Source organism: Glandiceps talaboti, chromosome 11 (genome assembly GCF_964340395.1).
Source record: "Glandiceps talaboti chromosome 11, keGlaTala1.1, whole genome shotgun sequence".
NCBI lineage: Eukaryota > Metazoa > Hemichordata > Enteropneusta > Spengelidae > Glandiceps > Glandiceps talaboti.
In genome coordinates this window covers 18,310,532-18,336,007 of record NC_135559.1, presented here as the reverse complement: position 1 = coordinate 18,336,007, position 25,476 = coordinate 18,310,532, and the positions used below count along the sequence as shown (strand labels likewise).

The 25,476-nt window shown below is 35.6% G+C and overlaps 1 protein-coding gene across 1 annotated transcript in view; it reads right to left on the bottom strand.

The window, feature by feature from the left end:
- LOC144442097 (uncharacterized) overlaps positions 1-12,339 on the bottom strand; it is a 28,471-nt gene extending 16,132 nt beyond the window's left edge. The window contains 2 exon segments of the mRNA XM_078131366.1: positions 9,483-11,163; positions 12,044-12,339. Coding sequence (XP_077987492.1) covers positions 9,483-11,163; positions 12,044-12,339 — 1,977 coding nt within the window.
- Between the last annotated feature and the right edge of the window lie 13,137 nt (positions 12,340-25,476).

Here is a 25,476-nt window from a genome sequence, read left to right as displayed (position 1 = left end):
TCTATCAAACAGCAACCAAAGTCAACGCCATTATCACAACTACCAGAGGACAAGTCAGATTCAACATCAATTATACAGAAGCCATCAAATCAAGAAGTGTCTCACAGTATTAGTATTGGTCAACAGTCACCAACATCCCTACTGCAGCCACCAACAAGTCCAAGCTTACCAACTCACGATCTTCACCCACAGCATGCCAACTATCACCCAGTAATAGTATTAAGAAAATAGAAAATGCAAATAATAAATCACAGTCTGTACCACCAAATGAAAAACTGTTACAAGGTAAATCGTTCAGAGAGCAATGTGTTATCTATTAAAAAGGGCAGTATCTTTCTATGAAAGAAGTTCAAGACATTGGGTAATGAGAATTGGTTTCTACACAGGTATGGCAGGATAACAGCATCAATTGTTGGCAGCATTGTCAACATGAGGAAAACAACACCCTCAGACAACATCATCAAGAAAATAATGGGCTACAGTACACGGAAAGGTACACTGAAGGCTTGTCAGCATGGCATAGACTTTGAACCGAAAGCATCCAACGCATATGTAGAATATATGAAGGAGAATGGCCACCCAGAGAAACTGGACTTGCTGTAATGCCAGAGAATGCCTGGCTGGCAGCAAGTGTAGACCGTGTAGTCACAGATCCTACAAGTCAACCAAGTGAGGGATATGCAGAAATAAAAAGTACAAATGCAAATGTAACCATAACCCAGTTGGCAGTTAAAAGAAGTACATCATTTGCTCTTAGACAAGACAAATCAGGAATTCTAAAGCTAAATCGTCGCCATGTCTACTATTACCAGGTGCTTAGCCAGATGGCTGTGACCAAGTGGAAGTGGTGTGACTTCATCATGTGTACTGATACACTACAGGGTACAGATATTTACGTTGAACGAATTTGGTTTGATGAAGTAGAGTGGTATAACACAGTATTTCCTAAGCTCAGAACATTCTATATCGATAATGTTGTACCTGAAATATTGACAAGATGCATTAAGAACGGCCATCCACTTCATCCCGACCTGTACCACTACAAACTTGCAACATAAACAGACACTAAACATGTTGAACAAAAAACAAGTAGCTCAAAATATTATCAGTGTTATCATATTGTTGCAGTTGCAAAGAAAATATTAGCAACAATAAAGTTGTGTGCGATATATTTACAGTTCATTTGGATTTGAAAACAATCATTGCAATATTCTTCCATAGAAGCAGTACTGTTTTTACATATTTTTTTTTTGAGATCTTTTTGTGATATTCGACAATTACATTCTGAAATGACAGTATCTCAAGTTGTTGTACCAATGTAGGAATACTCTGTTGCATTAAATGCATTGATGTATACATAGCCAGTGATGTTTACTTGTAACCAATGTGACCCTTACTTATTTCAGGAACTAAAGGTGGCAAAAAGTTTGTCAATAGTGTACAGACAAAACAAATTTGGTTTGCAAGTCCACACATAGTAACTGGTATGGGTCTATCAAATATATGATAGTTTTTTATCCTTTCCATGCACCTTTCAACATGTATGCGAAGTGAGGCAATGTTCCTTGCAGCGATGACATCTTCAATAGACATTTGCTGACCACCTTGCATAAATGGTGGGATATTTAGAATAGCACCTCTAGCAGCTAGCTGGTCTTGAATGTCAAAACCTTTGTCAGCCATCACTCCATCACCTTTTTCTAGTTTGCTTGGTAGCTTTGATAAAGCAGTGAGTTCTTTGTCAGATATGGAACCTGTAAAAAACAAAAATGATATAATTTGTTAACATATACACCAATAGTAGTAGTATTATTTAACTGTAGAAAAGTACAGCCAAACAAAGTTGGCCTATTTTGAGAGCCAAAGTGACCAAATATTATGGATGGAAAGATTTGTAAAGTTCACATCAAATGACATATAATGTCAACAGATTACACTTGCATAAATTTCAAGGTTGAAATGAGTACAAAATTTCTAAAAATCATTTGCAAATATAACCTGTGTATACTAATATCATAAATATGAGTTTCTTTCTCACAAATTTAAACACATTTACATTACAAATTTACAATGTTTAAATGCAAGTTTTAGACAAAAATGCAATTTTACAGTGTTGTATCTATGTACTTTTAGAAAAATGCAATGGGCTGTTTTGTTTGAAATGTTTTTACTTTGTTACTTGACATAAACATAAAGAGATATGTGTTGTGATTAATAACAATTTTAGAGTATTCCTTCTATCTGATAGCACACTGCAACATTTACATGGAAACATTTACATACATAACTTGTTTTTGAATGCAGGACTTGTTCTGCTATCTTCAATATTTCATAGTACAGTACATTTCAATGTAAAATGTGGATAATATTATGAATTTCACTTTTGTAAAAATTACGAAAACAGTTACAACATGATTGAAAATAGAATTTAAGCACTTCCTGATTGAAATAAACACTTTTAATTTATATTTCATATTCTCTATGTACCTGAGAAGGATAAAACATATTGTGAATGCATGCTAAGTTGTGAAAACATGATACTGAATTAATGTTTCTGAATAAATATAAATGTTTTTAAATATAAATGTACATAAAGTTTTAACGTGGTGTTATTGTCAATGTTTCATAATGAAACAATGTTACATTCAATGTGTGACATACTGACCTGTGTAGAGATCTGATACAAATGACACTGCTCCACTCGGGGTAATTCCTATTAGTGCCTTCACCGTATTCCTACTTTTGTAAGTTGAATATGTCACAGACTGCAAGTCAGGTGACGATGGCATTTCCATCTGGATTTCTGTGGCATCAATGATAACACTCGTTGATGGATACTTCATCTTGAAACACTCGGGCATTGTGTCATCGACAAGTTCATGTGATCGCCAGATATCGTTTTCTTTCAGTTCATAGAACATCGTGTTTATCCATTTAACGAACGTCTTTGATACATATGACACGCTGACATCGAATCGCTCCGCCAAATCTCTCATTAAGAGACCAAGTCTAAGTTGACACATTACCATGAAAAATTGGTTCATTGCTGACAGTTTCTGTGTTGAGAAAACATCATCATTGTAGAAATAATCAAAGCAAATCCCGAATCTCTCAAAATCAGGAAAACCTGTGTAAAAAGAAATGGCTAAGTCGTCATCTTTGAATTTTCCTATCCCAAATTTCTTGGCTTCCATGTCACAATTGTTGCGTTGCAAGATACTGTTTTCTGTTTGCAGTTTATCGTTTACTGACTGTAGTTCTGTCACGTTCCGTTGACACTCTCAGAGTTTCATTAACAATCTGTCAACTTCCCGTTTGAGGAAGGCTAAAACGGCGTCTGCATTTTCATTTTCCGTTTGGCTTTGGGTACGCACGGTCGTGGTTGACATGGAAGCTGTGGTAGCTTCTGGACTTCTACGCACTGTGGTTACGGGTGATTCTAGCTCTGGCGTAAATGTCTCTAGTGTAATTATTGTCCTGATCTTTGGTGGCTTTCTCGGCTTAGGTTGCCTTGACCAAGGAAGCAAAGTGAGGATGTTAGACGTAGCTGTCTTCTTCCCCCCCCGGCAAAATGATTGAACACTGCATATCGCGTATTTTTCGAATCCAACTTCGCGTTGTCGTTTCTCATTAGCTGGAAATAACGCTTCTTCTAGGTTTTCTCCTTGGGTATGCGGTAAAAGTGTGCATTTTTTAAAACTATAATGGCAGCGTGGAACACAGCAGTGCTTCATAGCTGTACATTGAGTGTAACATGTGTAGAGACGCTATACCCTCAGGGGACGCACAGACGCCCTCCCGGTTGAAAATATAAAGGAGAATAGTTGACGTATAAATGCGTTTATAATATACCTAGTGATAATGCTGTGTCATGATTCGCTAGAATCAGTCACATGACAGGAAAATAGAATGACTATTTCCATAGGGGAATAGTTCCACCAACTATTACATGGTCACGTGACCACCGCGAGTTCACAGCAGGTCAAAATGGCAGTTTCGTCTGTCTACAGCATGAGGTATATATTATGAAACACATATTGCCTGGCCTATTTTCGGGCTATAGCACCCGTTTATTACCCCCTAGTGACTGTGAGTTACCAGAATCACATGATATTTCCCGAGGCTGAATAGCACGTGATTCTGGTAACTCACAGTCCCTCGGGTGTAGTAAACGGGTGCTATATCCCTCATGGCCAGCAGGCAATACATGTATGTGTTCACTATGATGAGCGGCGATGCGATGTGACATTGCACTGACAAAAGTCGCCGTCATTCTGCGATTTTTCGTGAAACAAATGCAGACCATAAATTAAACTGACTCACTTCATCGTAATAGACGTAGACTGTGATATATCATCACTTAGGGTGTCATATGTCCATTCCGGTAGCCATGACTGCTGTCACCACCTTGTTGTTGACAATCACTTGGGAAACATTCTTCACAATACTGTCTGTGAATTCGTAAAATATGTAAAGCAAACACACTACTTGGAACCTCTGAGTAGCCGATAGCTTTACTGTCATGCCAAACACCGTACGCAACATCTAGGTCGATCAGTGTATCTTTTGGACTGATGGGCGCCGCCATGTTTGATCGAAGTAACCGTGATGTATTGTGGGATAGTTGGCACTCGCCGGGCAAACTCGGATTCATATTGAGTAAATTCGATTCGCGCAGATTGAGACTGACAGAGAGAGAATGACAGATAAAGAAACACGTATCAATACAAACTTCTTCAACGTAAACACCGTATTCCTAAATTACGTCCAGAAGATGCACAATGGTGCGAAGGCATACTTTCAAACAAAGAATGTTATGAAATATTGAAGTCAATGCAGAAGTCGCCAGGCTCGGATGGCCTTTCGGTAGAATTCTATTTTGCTCTATGGGATGATTTGGGAGACCATTTCATGACCGCCCTTAATTATGCTTTTAATCAAGACGAAATGTCTACTTCATAATGTGAAGCGGTAATTAGTTTGATTCCAAAGTCCAGTCAGACGCTTGAAAATATCAAGAACTGGAGACCTGGAATTTCACTCCTCAACATTGACTATAAAGTTGCTAGTAAAGCAATTGCTAAGAGAATGCGCTGTGTCGTTTTTTCAGTAATTCACCCTGACCAAAGGGCTTTCATTAAGGGTAGGAATATTGCAGAAAACATTCACCTTACTCGCGATTGTCTTGAGTACACAAAAATGACAAATATCCCAGGTGTCGTACTACAGTAGATTTAGAGAAGGCATACGATAGCCTCGAGTGGCCGCTTATGTTGAAGTCTTTGAATCTGTTTGGGTTTGGTCCCTCGATTATTAAATGGGTTAAGGTTTTTTACACCAATATAAAAAGTTGTGTTTTAAATAACGGTCACTCCACCGGTTGGTTCAGTCCTTCTAGAGGTATTAGGCAAGGGTGCCCCCTGTCTACGATCCTTTTTATTATGTCAATATAGCTCCTCGCCATTGCTGTCAGAAATACCGAGGAGATAAAAGGGGTAAAACTCCCTGAAAACAATAGCACAAAAATTGGCTTTATTTGCAGACGATATGTCAATCCTTCTCGGTGACAAAGTTTCTGTTATTGCATGTTTATCAGTTTTTCAGCTGTTTTCTATTTGTTCAGGTCTTAAAATCAACAAGGCAAAAACAGAACTTGTTTATATAGGCTCCATGCGTAAAAATTTAAATGAGTTTCCCATGTCACATAAAAACGGCCCCGTAACATTGGTATATTGGCATTAATATTGCATGTATAGTAAAGTCATCGGTATGTTAGAGAACTTTAGGTGGTCATACCTTGTGTATAATAGAAACTGGAATCTGATGAGATGTGGTGATTTGTAGTGTCAATAACATGTAGTGTCCAAAATAGAAAGTGTATTAATCCCTTCTGACAAGTTCATAGTGACGAGTAGGGAACATTTTAGATTAACTTTTATAAACTATCTATGAAGATTACCATTATGAAACCTTCAAATTCACTTTTGCCCCAAAGTGCAATATAAGTGAAGCACTGATTGTGAAACAGCCAAGCATTTACATGACATGTTCTGTAACTAGTGTGGTAGCTAGGTAATACATATATATGTGTATGTATAGTTATGCTTGAAGTAATAAGTAATATTAAAAGAATTCATTTAAGAAACACGGAGAAGAACAAATATCTACATGTACCACATTTCAGACAAGGCTATATGCCATTGCAGAAAAAGGATTTTTTTCTTCCATCACAATCCAAAACACAATGATCCCCTATCCACAATTTTTAAAACAGCATGACCCCCCTACTGCCAATTTCAAAAACAGGGTGACACCCCCCCCGATCCCCCCAGCCAAAGAAACTGACCGGTCCCTAAGGCCTCAGAACCCCTTCCATATTCCCTTCTAACTAAATTGGTAAAATTGTTGTACACAGCACAATCAATTTCAAATCAGCATGTAGTATTATGTAGTGCTATGAATACAAAGCCAGTATGTAGTGAGGAAAAATAGCTCTTTTATATAAACAATAAATGTATTTTAGTGCCATGCATAAAATTTGTTTCCCATTTTTAGGTGATAATATATCGATGAAGTCTGTGTGTGTGTGTGTGTGTGTCTGTGCGTGCGTGCGTGCGTGCGTGCGTGCGTGTGTGTGTGTGTGTGTGTGTGTGTGTATCACGATTTCCGAAACAACGCCGGCAGCATCAATTCAAACGAAATTTCATAGACATGTTCCGTAGGGTAATGGCCAGAACTGATTAGGTTTTAGTAATAATCCAAAGAATATTAATGACCAATTTGAGTAATTAATCGATCGAATGAGTATAAAGTTGGCGTCAGATTCAGATTCAGGAAGCATTATCTTATGAACGTTATATTGAGCGTCAGATGGCCTCAGATCCGAAGACATGCGACGGACTCAAACCTGAATTAATACTGTTGAAACCACAGGGAAGGATTCTGTTTCACTGTCGTCAGGTGTATTCGGATCTGAGGCTACCTGAATCTGACGCCAACTTTATACTCGTCCTCTACATAGCTCTACACTGAGAAAGACTCTGTTTTCAGGGGTTTTGTACGTGCCAACCTTATTTTGTGTTTCCCTTGGAGCTGCACTCTGCATTGGCTGGACAAACACGAGAAAAAAAAGAAAACTCCGAGGCAGGGTATTTAAGTGATTCAAACTCACCAGAAAACAATTTTTTTTCTTGGCCTTAAAATAGGTTCACAAACAGGTGAAATATTTATCATTGTTTCAATTTCGTCAAATATGGACTTATCATTTTCAAATTTCACACACCAATGCCGGATGAATAAAGAGAAATCATGTCTTTGTAGATTTTCGATTAGAAGTTTAGGAAGTATTATATTGACCACGAACCGTCTACTTTTTACCGTGTTCTTTTCCGATTTCTCTCAATAACAAACTACCACTGTTTGTTGCAAGGCTTGTACATAATTATTTATCTAGCTCTGTATCTCAGGATATAAATACACTCTCACATATTTATCAAGTATAATAATCTATAATTTATACCCAAATCATGTGAGTGGTCAAAATATGGAAAATAGACCAAGCCTCGCCTAGCCTGCGAAGAAAATTTATCAATAATGGTGACCTATACATTGACCTCTATATAATAGTGTACAGTGAGGGCGTGCCACTCAACAAAATCTTGACAATTTTCCTGAAACTCGTGGTGGGACAGAAGGAAGTTCAACACACACATGCCATATCCCTGGTATGTAGGGGATCATGAAAGCAGAGTGAAGTCGAGGATGGCAAGCTTTCCTGTGCTGAGAATAGGAGGCGTGGCAGGCATTTCAACAACAACTATTAACTTTCATTGGGATTTGTCGAATCACAGATATAGAGCTAAATTTCTTGCATAAACAAGGAAATTCCTTACGGAAGGCATTCAGTTTAAATCTGGTTCAATCTGACATTTTTAGAATTGTTTGTATTGGGGAACAAAACAGATTTCATCATAAAAGACCTCCTCTCCCCCCCCCACCCTACACTAAAAGAATTTAGTTTTTACCCTACATTAAACTATTGATCTCAAGCATAAATCAATTTGGGACTTCTAAATTTCAAAACAGTTAGCTTACACACACACACACACACAACCATGCCTACAGCACTCCTGTAGATTAAACCCATGATCAGTTGAGTTACACTAAAAAATGAATTAGTCATGTTATGATCTAAGAAAATATGCCTGCTGGGGGCATTTTGGATAACAGTTGGAAGACAACTTCTTTTTCAATTTGATGGTGCTGAATATAAAACAGGCCCTCTAAACAAAAGTTATAGATTTTACATCTCTCAAATTAATATATTTATACATGTTTGATTCTGGTTTTTTTCTAAAAATTAGATTAAAAGAAACATCTTTGGCCTTTCCAATACACATCTCAGATGTGAAAATTCAATTTAGTAGTCCCTTGTTGCATCATATCATAATTAGGATTTTTGATTTTATGTAATTTTTCCTTAATTTTCAGTAGGATAATTTCGAGCTGGTCACCAATCTCAAATCCCTTCAAACACATTTGTTGGTGATTAAATTCAAAAATACATGCAAAATTTGATACTCGTAAAACTTGGTGTAAATACATGTAAAGTTATTTATTTCAGGGCAAAAGGCATACATTCCGTGAGCTTTCATTTTTTTTGTCTGCTAAAAGAACAACTTTTGTACTGCAAAGATTAACTTTTATTGAGAAATCAATCAAATGCTATTAGTCAATGAAATTTCATAAGCACAAATTTTACTCTGACAAAAAAAGATGTACATCAAATATTAATTTGTATAGGCAAATCCTTGCAAAACAAATAAAAATCAAGGAAAAATTACCTAAATTATGCTAATTAGTGTAATCCATATGCACATATTTATTATTTTTTATGAGATTGTCCAGAAATTTGGAAAATAATACCTTGAAAAACCAGACAAAATCCATACTTTTGCCAAACTGTAACATTTTGTTTTACTTAATATGTATCATTGTAAGGAAGATCACTATCATGAGAAAAGAAAATCTTTCAGAGGAACATGGAAAATGAAATTAAATATTTTATCATCTAAAATTTGTTTGGTTAGCTTGTCACACGTCTTGTTAAGTTTCTCTCTTTATTGGGAAAACCTTGTCACAAACATCTGACCATTTGATTATGTTCTGGGATTATATAGGTAATATTTTCAGTGTGTTGCTTTGGTGAAACCTTTTCTTTAGTATAGTTTCTTTCAAGTGGATTCAGACTGTCACTTTGTTTAAACCTTTTGAAACAATCTACATAGAATGTATTCTATATTTCCAGCTTCTTTTTATATTCTATCAGACTACCACTATATTTGTATGGCTTCTTCTATGTGCCTTAAAATTGCAACTAATATTAAACCTTTTAACACACTCCTTACATACAAATGGCCTTCCTGTTGTATGGATTCTTCTATGCATCTTTAAATTGTCACTCCTATTAAACGCTTTACCACACTCTTTACAACAAATGGTCTTTCAATTCTATGGATTCTTATGTGTGCCTTTAAATAGCTATTCCTATTAAATCCTTTACCACACTCCTTACATACAAATAGTCTTTCATTTCTATGGCTTTTTATGTGTGCATTTAAACTGCCGTTTCTAGTAAACTTTTTACCGCACTCCTTACATACAAATAGCTTTTCATTTGTATGGATTCTTATGTGTGCGTTTAAACTGCTGTTCCTAGTAAACTTTTTACCACAGTCCTTACATACAAATGGTCTTTCATTTGAATGGATTCTTCTATGTACCTTTAAATCGCTACTGCTATGAAACCCTTTACCACACTCCTTACATACAAATGGTCTTTCATTTTTATGGATTCTTCTATGTCTCTTTAAATGGCCACTTGTATTAAACCCTTTACCACACTCCTTACAACCATATGATCTTTCATTTGTATGTATACTTGCATGTCTTTTTACATGGCTACTTGTATAAAACCCTTTACCACACTCCTTACAAACATATGGTCTTTCATTTGTATGGATTCTTCTATGTTTCTTCAGTGCACTGCTTTGCTTAAACCCTTTACCACACTCCTTACATACATATGGTCTTTCATTTGTATGGATTCTTCTATGTACCTTTAAATCGCTACTGCTATTAAACCCTTTACCACACTCCTTACATACAAATGGTCTTTCATTTGTATGGATTCTTCTATGTACCTTTAAATCGCCACTAGTATGGAACCCTTTACCACACTCCTTACATACAAATGGTCTTTCATTTGTATGGATTCTTCTATGTACCTTTAAATTGTCACGCTTACTAAATCCTTTACCACACTCTTTACACACAAATGGTCTTTTAGTTGTGTCTTTCTCCAAATCACTACTTGTAGGAGAACCTTTACTAATCTCTGTGTGTCCAAATGACGTATTCCTTCTCAATGTCATACAGTGATTTTCAGCATTAGTATGTTTGTTGATTGGGTATACTAGAGTTTTACACAACAAGTCTTTTTCATTAGTGTCTGAATATGAACTATCTATCCTTTCAACAGTATCTCTATGCAATGTGACTTTAATTATTTGAGTTGTAAACGGTTCACTGATGAGACTTTCTGCAATAACAGCCCTATGTTCATTCCTGTCCTCATATTCTAAGGACTGGGATTGTTTGTTTGTTGGTTGATTATTATCACTTTCTTCTTTCTCTATTGTTATGGAGTTCATCACATTATCACATGTACTTGTATTTTGTGCCAAACCTGTATCAACAGTATTGCCAGGAGAGCCAAGATTGTTTGTACCACATTCATTTGCCCAGTCTGGTACAGTTTCAGAATGGTTTTCTGTTCTTAATAGTTGGTGATTATCAGCTGAGTAGAAGTCAGTTCCAAGTTCTTGGCCTGTCATCACCTCCTCTGAGTCTTGTTGATACTGGTCATCTGTGATTTCTGACTTCGCATGTTTGTCCTGTCCAGTTTTCATCTGTGTGTCTTGTTGATACTGGTAATCTGTGGTTTCTGATCTCATACATCTATCCTGTTCAGTTGTAACTTCCTGTGAGTCTTGTTGATACTGGGCATCTATGGTTTCTGATTTCACATGTTTGTCCTGTCCAGTTGTAACCTCCTGTGAGTCTTGTTGATACTGGTCATCTATGGTTTCTGATTTGATATATCTATTGGTAAAACATTGGTAGAAATGTTAAAGAAATAACTGACATGTTAGATTGGTTTGTAGAAAAGAGTAAATATCACTTTTGAATAATACATTGTTTTCATACAGCCTTCTGTGATTGTCACATGGTACAATATATGAACTATTGACCCATAGAGACCTTAATTTACATATACAATGGCCACTGTTATATTTCCAATTTTAAGTAAATTATTTATGTTGTATGGGAGTCCTATTGGACAATTGAAGGTTTTGATTATACATTTAAGAGCACTTGGATGACTAACTGAGACTATACATGTAAACTGCATACCACGACATTACAATGCATACTTATTTTTGTGGAAGGACAGACAAGAGTCAATAACCACATTGCAATTTAAGCTTATTTGTGCATAAATTAGCATAAATTTATATGACAAAAGAATTATATTCCTAGGTAACTTAATGATAAAATCAAAGTACATCACAATTTCAGACAAAAGTAGTACGTACACTATGACTGATATACATGTAAATGCTACAACACTGAATTCTTGCTGCTTTACCAAGGAGTGTACTTAGCCATGCATCATGGACTACAGCTTTTTTGCTGCGTTGTCCTTGAAAGTCTCTCATGTAGTGAAACATTTACCACAGTAGTAATACAGTGTAGTCATTTGATTTACTTTCAAGTAATTATTGAGCTTTTCCAAATTTGGGACAAGTTGAAATAGGGACTTCAACAGTTGACGTATACGGTATAAATGCGTCTAACGCCAGCAACGGTCTATGATCAGCGTCGATGCGATGTGACAATTGCACTCACAAAAGTCGCCATCAGTCTGCCATTTTTCGTGAAATAAATGAACAAATGCAGACCATAAATTAAACTGACTTACTTTATCGTAATAGACGTAGACTGTGATATATCATCACTTAGGGTTTCATACTCTGTCGATGTCTCCATTTTGACTTGTCTCTGTCTGGAGTGGTAGCCATGACTGCGGTCACCATCTTGTTGTTGACAAACAGTAGGGAAACATTCCTCACAATACTGTCTGTGATTTTGTAAAATGTGTAAAGCAAACACACTACTTGGAACGTCTGAGTAGCCAATAGCTTTACTGTTATGCCACACATCGTACGCAACATCTAGATCGATCAGTGTATTGTTTCCACTGATGGGCACCGCCATGTTTGATCGAAGTAAACCGTGGTGTATTGTGGGCACTCGCCAGGCAAACTCGGATTCATATTGAGTCAGGGGCATGAGGCAACAATTCTGGTGAAACTCGAAAATGATAATGATGTCATACAGGTAATAACGGCCCAAGTTAGCTATGAGTCACATTTACATACTTACTTCTTTATTTATAGTATATTTTAATACTCATTATACCCGTCTACACATATTTGTTATTTTGGGTATAAGGTCAGAAATGGAATGATTAAAAATATTATATGTATGTACTTATACACTTTCTGGTCTTTTAAAACCAGATTTAAACTGAATGCCTCCCGTAAGGGAATAACTAATTATGCAAATAACTCATTAAATAAAAAAACAATGGTAACAGGCTTTGTTTTTGGACAAGCGTGCTTTCTTAGGTTAATGTATGTAAGAGTGTTAATTACTGAATATCGTTCATTATTCAAAATACTCATTAAAGGTAAAAGTTGTAGCAACAAACTTCATAGGACAGGTGTGTATTATTATGGTTGATATATGTATCATATTATACGAAATTTGAAGCTTGCATTTTTAAGATACAACCTAGTTACCTAAAATCATTAATTATGCAAATTTTTCATTAAAACTGTAAGCTATATCAAAAGTTTTATAGGAGATATCCGCTTTGTTATGGTTAACGTATGTACTAAATTGTATTGAAATTGAAATATGCAGTCTTAATATAAGATATAGCCTAATTACCGAAAATCCTTAATTTGGCAAATTATTCATTAACACTAAGGTACATCAACTAACTTTATAGGACATACACAATTTGTTATGGTTAATGTATGTACTGAATTGTATTGAAATTGAGGTATGCAGTCGTAAGATATAGCCTAATTACCAAGAATCATTAATTATGCAAATTATTCATTAACACTGAAAGGTACACCAACAAGCTTTACAGGACACATGTGATTGTTATGGTTAACGTGTGTACTGAATTATATTGGAATTGAAGTATGTATTCTTAAGATATAGCCTAATTACCGAAAATCATAATTATGCAAATTATTCATTAACACTGTATGGTGCATCAACAAACTCGATAGGACATATGTGTTTTCTTATGGTTAACGTATGTACTAAATTATGTATAATTTGAAGTATGTATTCTTAAGATAGAGCCTAATTACCAAAAATAAATAATTATGCAAATTATTCATTAACACTGTATGGTGCATCAACGATTTTTATAGGACAAATGTATGTTGTTATGTTTAACGAATATACTAAATTATATTGAAATTGAAGTATGCAGTCTTAAGATATTGCATAATTAGTTGATTTCATTAATATGCAAATTTCTCTAATTAAACATTAACAGATCTGGCTCAAAACCTAATCAGATCTACCTATTACCCTAATGATTATACAGTGGGCCTTGCTAACTCGCGCCTCGGTAAGTCGCGGATTCGGCTAAGTCGCGGGTGTCACCTTGGATCCCATTTTTTCTTTAGTTTTCCTATTGTTTTCGGAACTCCTCTTTGTGTATTTTTTTTAAACAAATGGCACGTCTGCCAATTTCAAACTCGTTGGTGTTTCGCTGAAGAGGTGTCGCGGTTGACTTTGATGTTAGCAATCGCCTTCTATTTATTCGGACTGCCTCACAAGTTCCTTATGCACTTCTCGGCGAGTCAACAAACATTTTCGTCTGGCTGGTGAACGGTGCATTGATCGTGTTAGATTCCAGTCGCAGGATTCGACAGTCGAATTCGAACATTGTCCACAAAAACAAATTAATAACTAAAGCTTGTCTCGCATTAATATATCGTTTGATTTTATTTGATTGATTTAGAAGTCACCTAAAAACGTTTTGTTTCTTTAAAATTTTGAGGAAAAACGTCATTTATGTAACGAAATTTCGGACTACGAATAACTGAATACGTTCATCACTTGCGTCTCTATGTTTAATATCTACCGACTTCATGCGTCACGCCACGTGTTGCCGAACCTTGTGATTTCTCAACTCAACCCCATCATTTAGGAATGTTACTGTACTGAGAAACATAAAAAATTAGTTGTTGTTTTAGAATATATAAAACAAATCCCGTTATTCGATGATATAAAAGTCAAAACTGCACTTCCGCAACCCGGAAATTCAACAGCATTTCTTGGCCCTAGCATGGCCGCCAGGCCTGAGCTTGTAAGTTGTACTGTTAGTTTGTCGACCGTGCAAAAAACAAAAAAGAAAGTCTAGCCGCGATTGATGCTTTGAGAGTCACACAATTGTACGATAATCTTCCTCAGAGATTTACTGTTAACCCAGGACTGTTACAATATTACGTCCATCACAATAAATTTCGAATACATACCGTCATGTTCGTGAAAAGATTTACTGAATATTGAAACTTTGATTTCGTGCGTATCTTATTGGTTTTTTTTATGAATATCGCCCATGAACTTGCACTCATAAAAACATGTACAGTACTAGTTTCATCAGCACATTACTGAAGAATGAAGAAAAGCTGACGTGTGACGTGTGTTAATGTGTGGTTATGAATATATAATGAGCACCTCGCTAAGTCACGGTTTTTTTGATGGACCCAGACACCCGCGAGTTAGCGAGGGTCTACTGTATATCCCAAATTTCATTACAATTGAGCCAGCCAATTTTTAGAAAATGATGACACAGACACACACACAGACACATTTCCCTTTTAATACCTCTCGTACCCTTACGGGAGGTAAAAATGAAACATTTTTTACAAAATTATAATAATCGCAGAAAAAAAGTTTATATTAATATGGAAGACTCCAAAAATTAAATAAAGGAAAAAGAAAGTATACGGATAGACATGGTGCAAAATCGACACTTAGTGCACTCGCGACAGCTGACGTGCTCCGCTGCTTGGCGTGCTCGAGCTCAAACGTATTCCTTGCTTAAACTTGTATTATATAATAGCATTACCAATTCCAGTGAATTTTGTGATATCATCGCTGTACATTATTACTGATATTAATGTACTCCGTTATTGGGCATCGCGGCCCCGGAACGAGCATAACAATACAAACTTATGTCCGTAAGGCAATTTTTTCGAAATGTATGTTGTTACTTATGATTGTCATTTCTGCTGTTTAAAAATACAACGCATTCATGAAACAAATTCGTGTTCACAGCAGTTCATTGAAGTGTATATGTGTGTGTATGTGTATATATATTCATATGTCGCTATGTCAGTATTCAGCATCCGGGCTGAACATGGCAGACGATGTTCAGAGCTTTGTATATTATACGTTGTTTTGCGTTTTTCGGTCTACAAATTCACTGGAATTGGCAAAACTATAAAATGATAACAATAATGTACGCCCTTCCAGTCAATAATGGACTGAAGCGAACTTTGCACTCCATAATGGGCTCGGCTGTCGCCTCGTCCATTATTGTTTAAATACAGAGGGTAGGACGTGGCTTCGAATAAATCAATCACAAAGCTTGAAATCGGACATTAGTCTATCTGCTAGACCTCGGATGTTCTTCCGATAGAATACGACACACTCCCGAACATCGCTATCGAGGATGGAACATCCAAGGTCTAGCAAATGTCATCAGGATATAAATAACTGCCAATCAGAGAACCGTATTAGCGACAAGCACAAACAGAGGACAATAGCTAATTTTTCATGTATAGTCATCTTAAGGAGTGGCTTGTAAAAATAACCACCAATGCAGTTAACTTAAATGTGTGAATGACAACGTCTACACACTCATCAAACACAATTACCATAAACTGATAAGACATAGTAATGACATAAATGTGTTTGTCAACACCTGCATGCAGAGATTGAATATATTAAAGTATATATATGCATACATGGCCCAACCCACTAATCTCAATGGAATGTCCGGTCTGAAAATGACATTCGCTAGACTGTTCGGGCAAGCCCTCACTGCGAACTTCGTTCGCTTATAGTATGGAAAGAAAGCCCGAACGTCTAGCAGCAAGACTAATTGAACATGTGACCCATGAATTTTCTCTTGAAGCTTGATACCACCTGCTGCCCTCTTGTGGTGAGATATATATTTCACATGCTGCAGTACTAATGGTACATTGTTGTCTATATTCACATCATTCGATATTGTTATAGACACCAGAATTGTTGCCTCATGCCCTTGATTGAGTAAATTCGATTTGCGCAAAAGATAGATTGAGACTGACACACAGAATGACAGATGAAGAAACACATATTAGCTAGATACACAGACAGATTTGAAGTTCCACATATTTGACAGAAAAATACATTTCTAAACCAAATTTGCCTATTTGTTACACACACACACACACACACACACACACACACACACACACAAATGGAACCAAATTAAACTACAGGAGAAGTAATTTACCATGTGCACATCCACATAATATCTTTCAGCTTTGCCACAACAAAATACACTTCCAAATAATGTATGTAGTGCATAGCATAATTGTTTCAATTCTGGTATTTTATTATGTCTATGGTTTGATATTTTATGCTTCTAAATAACCTCCTACACTGTCTTATTTTCACCTTTGGAGTTGTCTCCGCCCAATGCATCATTGTACCATATATATATTATTTATTTGCCAGAGGTCGAAATGTTTTTACATATCAAGTGAGGAAAATGAAATAATCAAGTAATCACATTGCCAATGAGAAAAAAGTATATAAAACAGAATAACTTGAACTTCTGGGTGGACCACAAAAATAGTTTGTTCAAACTAGTCGAGTTCGAGGCCAAGGAAAACATATGCTTTTATATCTCCACTGTTTATAGTATTTTATTTGCCACAAACTCAAAATCATATCAACATAACAAGAGAGAAAGTAAAAAAAGACAGTGGAATAAATATTACACATAAACTGATGGATGAATACAGAGTTTATGGCTGGACCACAAAAATAGTTTGAAACAAACTAGTCAAGTTTGTGGCCCATACTACAATTGATTAAACAAAATAATCAAAGCAAAAACAAAAACAAATTTGAAATTAAAACAAAAACAAACAAAAAACAAACAAAACAAAACGCGTTCTCATAAAAAAAATATAACAACTGGCATTAAATGCAATGTAAGGTAGAAAAAGCTGAATTAAGTTTGTAACAAATACTGTTTTAACTGAGATTTAAAAGTAGTCCTGGATTGTATTTTTTTCAATTCTTCAGGCAAGGAGTTCCAATGTTTTGCAGCTGCATACTGAAAATTGTGTTGCGTCAAAGTAAGATTTACTTTTGGAATGTAAAAGTTATCTCTCGTTGTATTCCGAGTGTGATACGTATTTGGTGGTGTGTTGAAATAGTCGTTAACTGTTTGCGGGAAGTGACCGGCCCTCAAATCAAAAATAAATAAAGAAGTATTAAATTTGCATTGTTGGTGGACATTTAGAATTCCTAGTTGCTGAAAAAGAGGGGAGGAGGGAGCATCAATATTTGAAAAAGTTATAAAGCGAATAACTTTCTTTTGAAGGTTTAAGATAGGCTTGAGAAATGTATTGTATGTATTGCCCCATATCTCTATACAATATGAGATATGGGGCAAGATCATAGAGTTATACAGCAGAAGAAGAGTAGATTTAAGTACGTAATAGCAAATTTTGGAAATTAGGCCAATAATTGGAGAAATTGCTTTCCTAACTTTTTCAATGTGTGATGTCCAAAGCATATTTTGATCTAAACACACGCCAAGATAATTGGTTGACGTTACTTGTGAAATTTGTGAGTGATTGATGCCCAGTAGTGTGACAGAAGGGGTGGCTAAAATAATGCTTGAGTTTCAATTGGCGGGGCTTAACATTTTATGAGAAGAGAAGAGAGGGTGAGAGGAAGTACACCATTTGTTTAACCGTAAATTGTGTACATTTCCTAACTGTAGCTATGCAGTCAAATTGCATGAGATAGTATTAAGATGACTGAATAAGTTCTATCTAAACTCGACCTGAAATATTTAGCTATCATTATATATGGTTTGTTTCATCCTTGTCAAGCATTGTGAAAAAATGAAATCGACCTCTTTACCCAATGTGATGGGTTAGGTTACCCGTTGACCAGCATTTTTTCTGACCTTACACATATTTAATTGCATATGCTTAAAAATACATTATGTAAATTGTATGCAAATTTATGTAAATTAGTAGTTTTCTGACTTGTAAATGCAAGATTGCACCAAGACAAAGTTCTGCCCCCTAGGCAATTTGGTCAGGCTACGGCCCTGGTAGTAGTATGTAGTGCTATGAATACAAAGACAGCTGCAGTATGTAGTAGTATGTAGTGCTATGAATATAAAGCCAGTATGTAGTAGTGTGCATTACTATTAATAAAAAGCCAGTATGTAGTAGTATGTAGTTCTATAAATACAAAGCAATAATAATAATAATAATAATGTTTGGTTTCCCACTCCATGCTCAAAGCGCTTTACAATTTTACCCCTGGCTCGGATCAGAACGGCACAACAGCCTTTAGTCTTCCCCAACTCCCCGGGGAGCATACAATCCATTTTAAGCGCATAGGATTAAAGCCTTCACATTGCAACCTACATCCTACCAGGTCCCCAGTTATACAGCTGGGTTGACTGAGGTACAGTCGTGGACTTTAGCCATACAGAAACAAACAGCAGGCAGCGACAGGGCTCGAATCTGCAACCTGTAGATTCCAAGCCGGTCATGCTAACCATTCATGACTCCACAAGTATGTAGTATTATGTATTACTATGAATACAAAGCCAGTATGTAGTAGTATGCAGTGCTATGAATACAAAGCCAGTATATAGTAGTATGTAATACCATGAATACAAAGCCAGTATGTAGTAGTATGTACAGTAGTATGTAGTGCTATGAATACAAAGCCAACATATAGTAAAATGTAGTTCTATGAATACAAAGCCAGTATGTAGTAGTATGTAGTGCTATGAATACAAAGCCAGACTATAGTAGTATGTAGTGCTATGAATACAAAGCCAGTATGTAGTGGTATGTAGAGCTATGAATACAAAGCCAGTATGTAGTAGTATGTAGTGCTATGAATATAAAGCCAGTATGTAGTAGTTTGTAGTGCTATGAATACAACGCCAGTGTGTAATAGTATGTAGTGCTATGAATATAAAGCCAGTATGTAGTAGTTTGAAGTGCTATGAATACAACGCCAGGATTTTGATGTTACTTGGCAAAATGTGAATTTTAATTTATGGCCAAATTCCTTGAAGGTCAAGGTCAGTGTTATTTGCCAGTTTGTCGACATTTCATAGAGAATATGGGTGTAGAAACTAATATATAGTCTTTATATGTACTAAGCTTCCGATGCTACTAGGCAAAATGTTAATTTTTATGACAAAAATGGTCGCCATTTGGATGTTTCTGGAAGAATCAAGAAATGAAGTGACATGCATATGCACAGGATCGCTATAGTATTAGATATTTACCATGTTTTGGTGACATTGGCCTGCGAGTATTATGATAGAGGTGGGCATGGACGGATGCACGTACATGACCCTAGGGAGTAATGTATCTAAATTATTGAAATAAAGTGACATGCATATGTCACCTACAGTACACAAAATGTATGCCAGGACTGATTGAATGTGAATTATGCATATCAGGAATAGGACTGATAACAGTAATTCCTATAGTCCTCTCCTTGCTCTGTCTAGTGGGAATAAATACGAATGGAAACTGTGACAATAGTATAATAGTGCTTTATTGAGATCTATAAAATTGTATCACCTTTCAAAAAATATAACAGTTGAAACATTTTCATGATGATATCAATAATTAACAAACATGTATACTAGTATATAATGTACACATATAAACTCGGTATACGTAAAATGTCTATACTGGAATAAACAGTGCTCAATACATATGTATGTAGAGTTGTGTAAATAACACAGTATCAAGCAACATTCACAAGTACAGTTGTTTCATGCTGTTGCGATCATCACACTGATCACTGTGTTATATATATATATATATATATATATATATATATATATATATATATATATATATATATATATATATATATATATTATATATGTGTGTGTGTACATTTTCATAAAAGTTATTAAAAAATTGGGTTGCCATGGAAACCAGGCACAAATATTTACAAAAGGAAATACATTGGGAAAAAATCTCCATACGTGCGAGATGATCATGTTTCACATCATATGACATAATCTACTTAAATGTTGCTCAGTTACCATAGACTGCTAAAACAACTTTGGTTTGTTTGGCACAAGATTTCCCCTCAGGAAAATAGAGTGTAAAGGCTTGCAATCAAAGTAAAGTATAACTGTTCTCAGAGCAAAGTAAATTGTAACTCTTCCCGCATCAAAATAAAGCATAATTTTTCCCAATCAAAGTAGAGTATAAGTGTTCACCAATCAAAATAAAATGTAACTGTTCTCCAATCAAACTAAAGTAAAACTGTCCCCCTATCAAAGTAAAGTACAACTGTACCCCAATCAAATTACAGAGTAACTGTTCCTCAATCAAAGTAAAATGTAACTTCCAAAAGCAAAATAAACTGCAACTGTTCCCTGGTTAGTCTAGTTCCAATACAGAATCGTTACTATTTACATCTCCACTCACAGTATAGTCAAAGTTGTTACTCTACAAGTCCTGAGATGCACGAGCTGCAATTTAATGTAATTTAAAATTCATACACACCCACCCAAACAGTCATTAACATCATACCTTTATTTTTAATGAATCACAAAATTCTAACCAATAACACAGCCCACATAAAGATAGTGGTTATTGGGGCAGTTATGTAATGATTTGTCAGCTTTGTGTACTACTTTTACACTGTTCATCACTATAGCAGCTGGGGTTCACTGATAGGATGAACAACATTTTGTGCTGATTGAGGGACTTTGACAAGATGTGGTTTAGTGTGAAACCAAGTTGGCATCCAGACTATTCCCTGTCAGAGTAAAGTGAGACTATTCCCCTAGCAAAATAAAAGTAAAGTAACATCTCTAATCAAAATAAGGGTTAACCTTTCCTCAAAGTAACGTGTAAAAGTTCCACAATCAAAATTGAAGTGTAAATGTTCCTCAAAGTAAAGTGCAACTGTTCCCCAATCAAAGAAAGTGCAACTATTCCCCAATCAACGTAAAGTGTAACTGTTTACCAATCAAAGTAAAGTAACTATTCCCCATCAAAGAAAAGTGTAACTCTTCCTAAATCAAAGTAAAGTGTAACTGTTCCCCAATCAAAGTAAAGTGTAACTGTTCCCCAAAGAAAAGGGTAACTGTTCCTCAATCAAAGTAAAGAGTAACTGTTCCTAAATCAAAGTAAAGTGTAACTGTTCCCCAATCAAAGTGTAACTGTTCCTCAAAGTAAAGTGTAACTGTTCCTCTATCAAAGTAAAGTGTAACTGTTTCCCAATCGAAGTGTAACTGAATCCCAATCGAAATGTAACTGTTCCTCAATCAAAATAAAGTGTAACTGTTCCTTAATCAAAGTAAAGTGTAACTGTTCCTTAATCAAAGTAAAGTGTAACTATTCCCCAATCAAAGTAAAGTGTAACTGTTCCCAAATCAAAGCAAAATGTAACTGTTCCTCAATCAAGGTAAAGTGTAACTGTTCCCATTCAAAGTAAAAGTGTAATCAAACTAAAGTGTAACTGTTCCCCAATCAAAGTAAAGAGTAGCTGTTCCCCAATCAAAGTAAAGAGTAACTGTTCCCCAATCAAAGTAAAGAGTAACTATTCCCCAATCAAAGTAAATTATAAATGTTCCCCAAAGTAAAGTGTATCCATTCCTCAATCAAAGTCAAGTGTAATTGTTCTTCACGCAAAGTAAAGTGCAACTGTTCTTCAATCAAAGTAAAGACAGTGCAACTGTTCCTCAACCAAAGTGAAAGTGTAAATGTTTCCAAACCAAAATAAAGTGTAACTGTTTCTTAATTAAAGTAAAAGTGTACCTGTTCCTCACCCAAAGTAAGGTGTAACTGTTCCCCAATCAAAGTAAATTGTAACTGTTTCCCAATCGAGGTGTAAATATTTCCCTTTCAAAGTAAAGTGTATCTATTCCCAAATCAAAGTAAAAGTGCAACAGTTCCTCAATCAAAGTAAAAGTGTAACTGTTCATTATAGTAAAGTGTATCTATTCCCCAATCAAAATAAAGTATATTTATTCCAAAATCAAAGTAAATTGTAACTGTTCCTCAAAGTAAAGTGTAGCTGTTTCCCAATCAAAGTAAAGTGTAACTGTTCCTTAATTAAAGTAAAGTGTACCTGTTCCTCAACCAAAGTAAGGTGTAATTGTTACTCAATCAAATTAAAGTGTAACTGTTCCCTAAGCAAAGTAAAGTGTAACTGTTTCCCAATCAAAGTGTAACTGTTCCCCAATCAAAGTAAAAGTGTACCTGTTCCTCAACCACAGTAAGGTGTAACGGTTTCTCGATCAAAGTAAAGTGTTACTGTTCCCCAATCAAAGTAAAGTGTAACTGTTTCCCAAAGTGTAACTGTTCCCATTCAAAGTAAAAGTGTAACCCTTCCTCGATCGAAGTAAGTGGACATGTTCCCAAACCAAAGTAAAGTGTAAATGTTCCTTAATCAAAGTGAACGTGTACCTGTTCCTCAACCAAAGTAAGGTGTAACAGTTTCCCAATCGAAGTGTAAATGTTTCCTTATCAAAATAAAGTTTAACTGTTCCCCAAGTGTAACTGTTCCCATTCAAAGTAAAATTGTACCTCTTCCTCAATCAAAGTAAAGTATAACTGTTCCTTAATTAAAGTGTAACTGTTCCCTAAACAAAGTAAAGTGTAACTGTTTCCCAATCGAAGTGTACCTGTTCCCCTACCAAAATAAAGTGTAACTGTCCCCCAAAGTGTATCTGTTCCCATTCAAAGTAAAATTGTACCTCTTCCTCAATCAAAGTAAAGTGGAAATGTCCCTCAAAGAAGGTGTAAATGTTCCCAAACCAAAGTAAAGTGTAACTGTTCCTTAATTAAAGTAAACGTGTACCTGTTCCTCAACCACAGTAAGGTGTAACGGTTTCTCGATCAAAGTAAAGTGTAACTGTTCCCCAATCAAAGTAAAGTGTAACTGTTTCCCAAAGTGTAACTGTTCCCATTCAAAGTAAAAGTGTAACCCTTCCTCGATCGAAGTAAAGTGGAAATGTTCCTCAAAGAAAGTGCACATGTTCCCAAACCAAAGTAAAGTGTAACTGTTCCTTAATCAAAGTGAACGTGTACCTGTTCCTCACCCAAAGTAAGGTGTAACTGTTCCCCAATCAAAGTAAATTGTAACTGTTTCCCAATCGAAGTGTAAATATTTCCCTTTCAAAGTAAAGTGTATCTCTTCCAAAATCAAAGTAAAGTGTAACTGTTCCTTAATCAAAGTGAACGTGTACCTGTTCCTCAACCAAAGTAAGGTGTAGCAGTTTCCCAATCGAAGTGTAAATGTTTCCTTATCAAAATAAAGTGTAACTGTTCCCCAAAGTGTAACTGTTCCCATTCAAAGTAAAATTGTACCTCTTCCTCAATCAAAGTAAAGTGGAATTGTTCCTCAAAGAAGGTGGAAATGTTCCCAACCCAAAGTAAAGTGTAACTGTTCCTTAATAAAAGTAAACGCGTACCTGTTCCTCAACCAAAGTAAGGTGTTACAGTTTCCCAATCGAAATGTAAATGTTTCCATATCAAAGTAAAGTATAACAGTTCCTCGATCATAGTAAATTGTAACTGTTCCTTAATTAAAGTAAAGTGTAACTGTTTCCCCAATCAAAGTAAAGTATAACTGTTCCTTAATCAAAGTAAAGTGTAACTGTTCCTCACTCAAAGTAAAGTGTAACTGTTCCCATTCAAAGTAAAGTGTAACTGTTCCCATTCAAAGTAAAGTGTAACTGTTTCTCAATCTAAGTAAAGTGTAACTGTTCCTCAATCAAACTAAAGTGTAGCTGTTCCTCAATCAAAGTAAAGTGTAACTGTTCCTTACTCAAAGTAAAGTGTAACTGTTCTTCAATTAAAGTAAACTGTAGCTGTTGCCCAATCAAAGTGTAACTGTTCCTCAATCAAAGTAAAGTGTAGCTGTTCCTCAATCAAAGTAAAGTGTAGCTGTTCCTCAATCAAAGTAAAGTGTTTCTATTCCCAATGAAAGTAAAGTGTAAAACTGTTCCTCAATAAAAGTAAAGTATCACTGTTCCCCAATCAAAGTAAAGTAAAGTGTAACTGTTCCCTAATCAAAGTAAAGTGTAACTGTTTCCCAATCGAATGTTTCCCTATCAAAGTAAAGTGTAACTGTTCCCCAATCAAAGTAAAGTGTAACTGTTCCCCAAAGTGTAACTGTTCCCATTCAAAGTAAAATTGTACCTCTTCCTCAATCAAAGTAAAGTGGAAATGTTCCTCAAAGAAGGTGGAAATGTTCTCAAACCAAAGTAAAGTGTAACTGTTCCTTAATTAAAATAAACGTGTACCTGTTCCTCAACCAAAGTTAGGTGTAACAGTTTCCCAATCGAAATGTAAATGTTTCCCTATCAAAGTAAAGTATAACTGTTTCTTAATCAAAGTAAAGTGTAACTGTTCCCATTCAAAGTAAAGTGTAACTGTTCCCCAATCAAAGTAAAATGTAGTCATCTCCTTATAAATATATACATGTAGTTGTATAGTCAGTGACCCTCGCCTCATGAAAGTATTTTCTCAGAAAAGTCAAGTATAGCTGTTCCCCTACTCAATGTATAACTGTCCCCAATAAAAGATGCATGGAGGTGATATAACAATTTTGGTACCCATATGGATTCTAATCTATATCAAATCTTTAGGTACAATTAAAAATAACATGATACATAACGTATACTAACTAGCATTAATTATATCCCAAAAATCATCATTATATCAAAAATGGAAGAACAAGTTGAGTTTTCTCTTTGCGTAAGCTTAACAATCACTCAAAGATTGTTTGTGTTAGTCTTTACAGATATGATTAACATTGTGGTTAATTTGCTAGTTTGGTTAATGGTGAAGGGTTAGGGTTAGGTGCCTAGACTAGAGGTGACCAAAGCATACGCAAAGAGACTGAGCAACACAGTCTACCAAATAAATACACTGAAGATTCGTATGGGTTAGGTATTCTTCAATTGTAATGGTATGATAAGAATGAATTTCAAATTCTCGATAATTATGA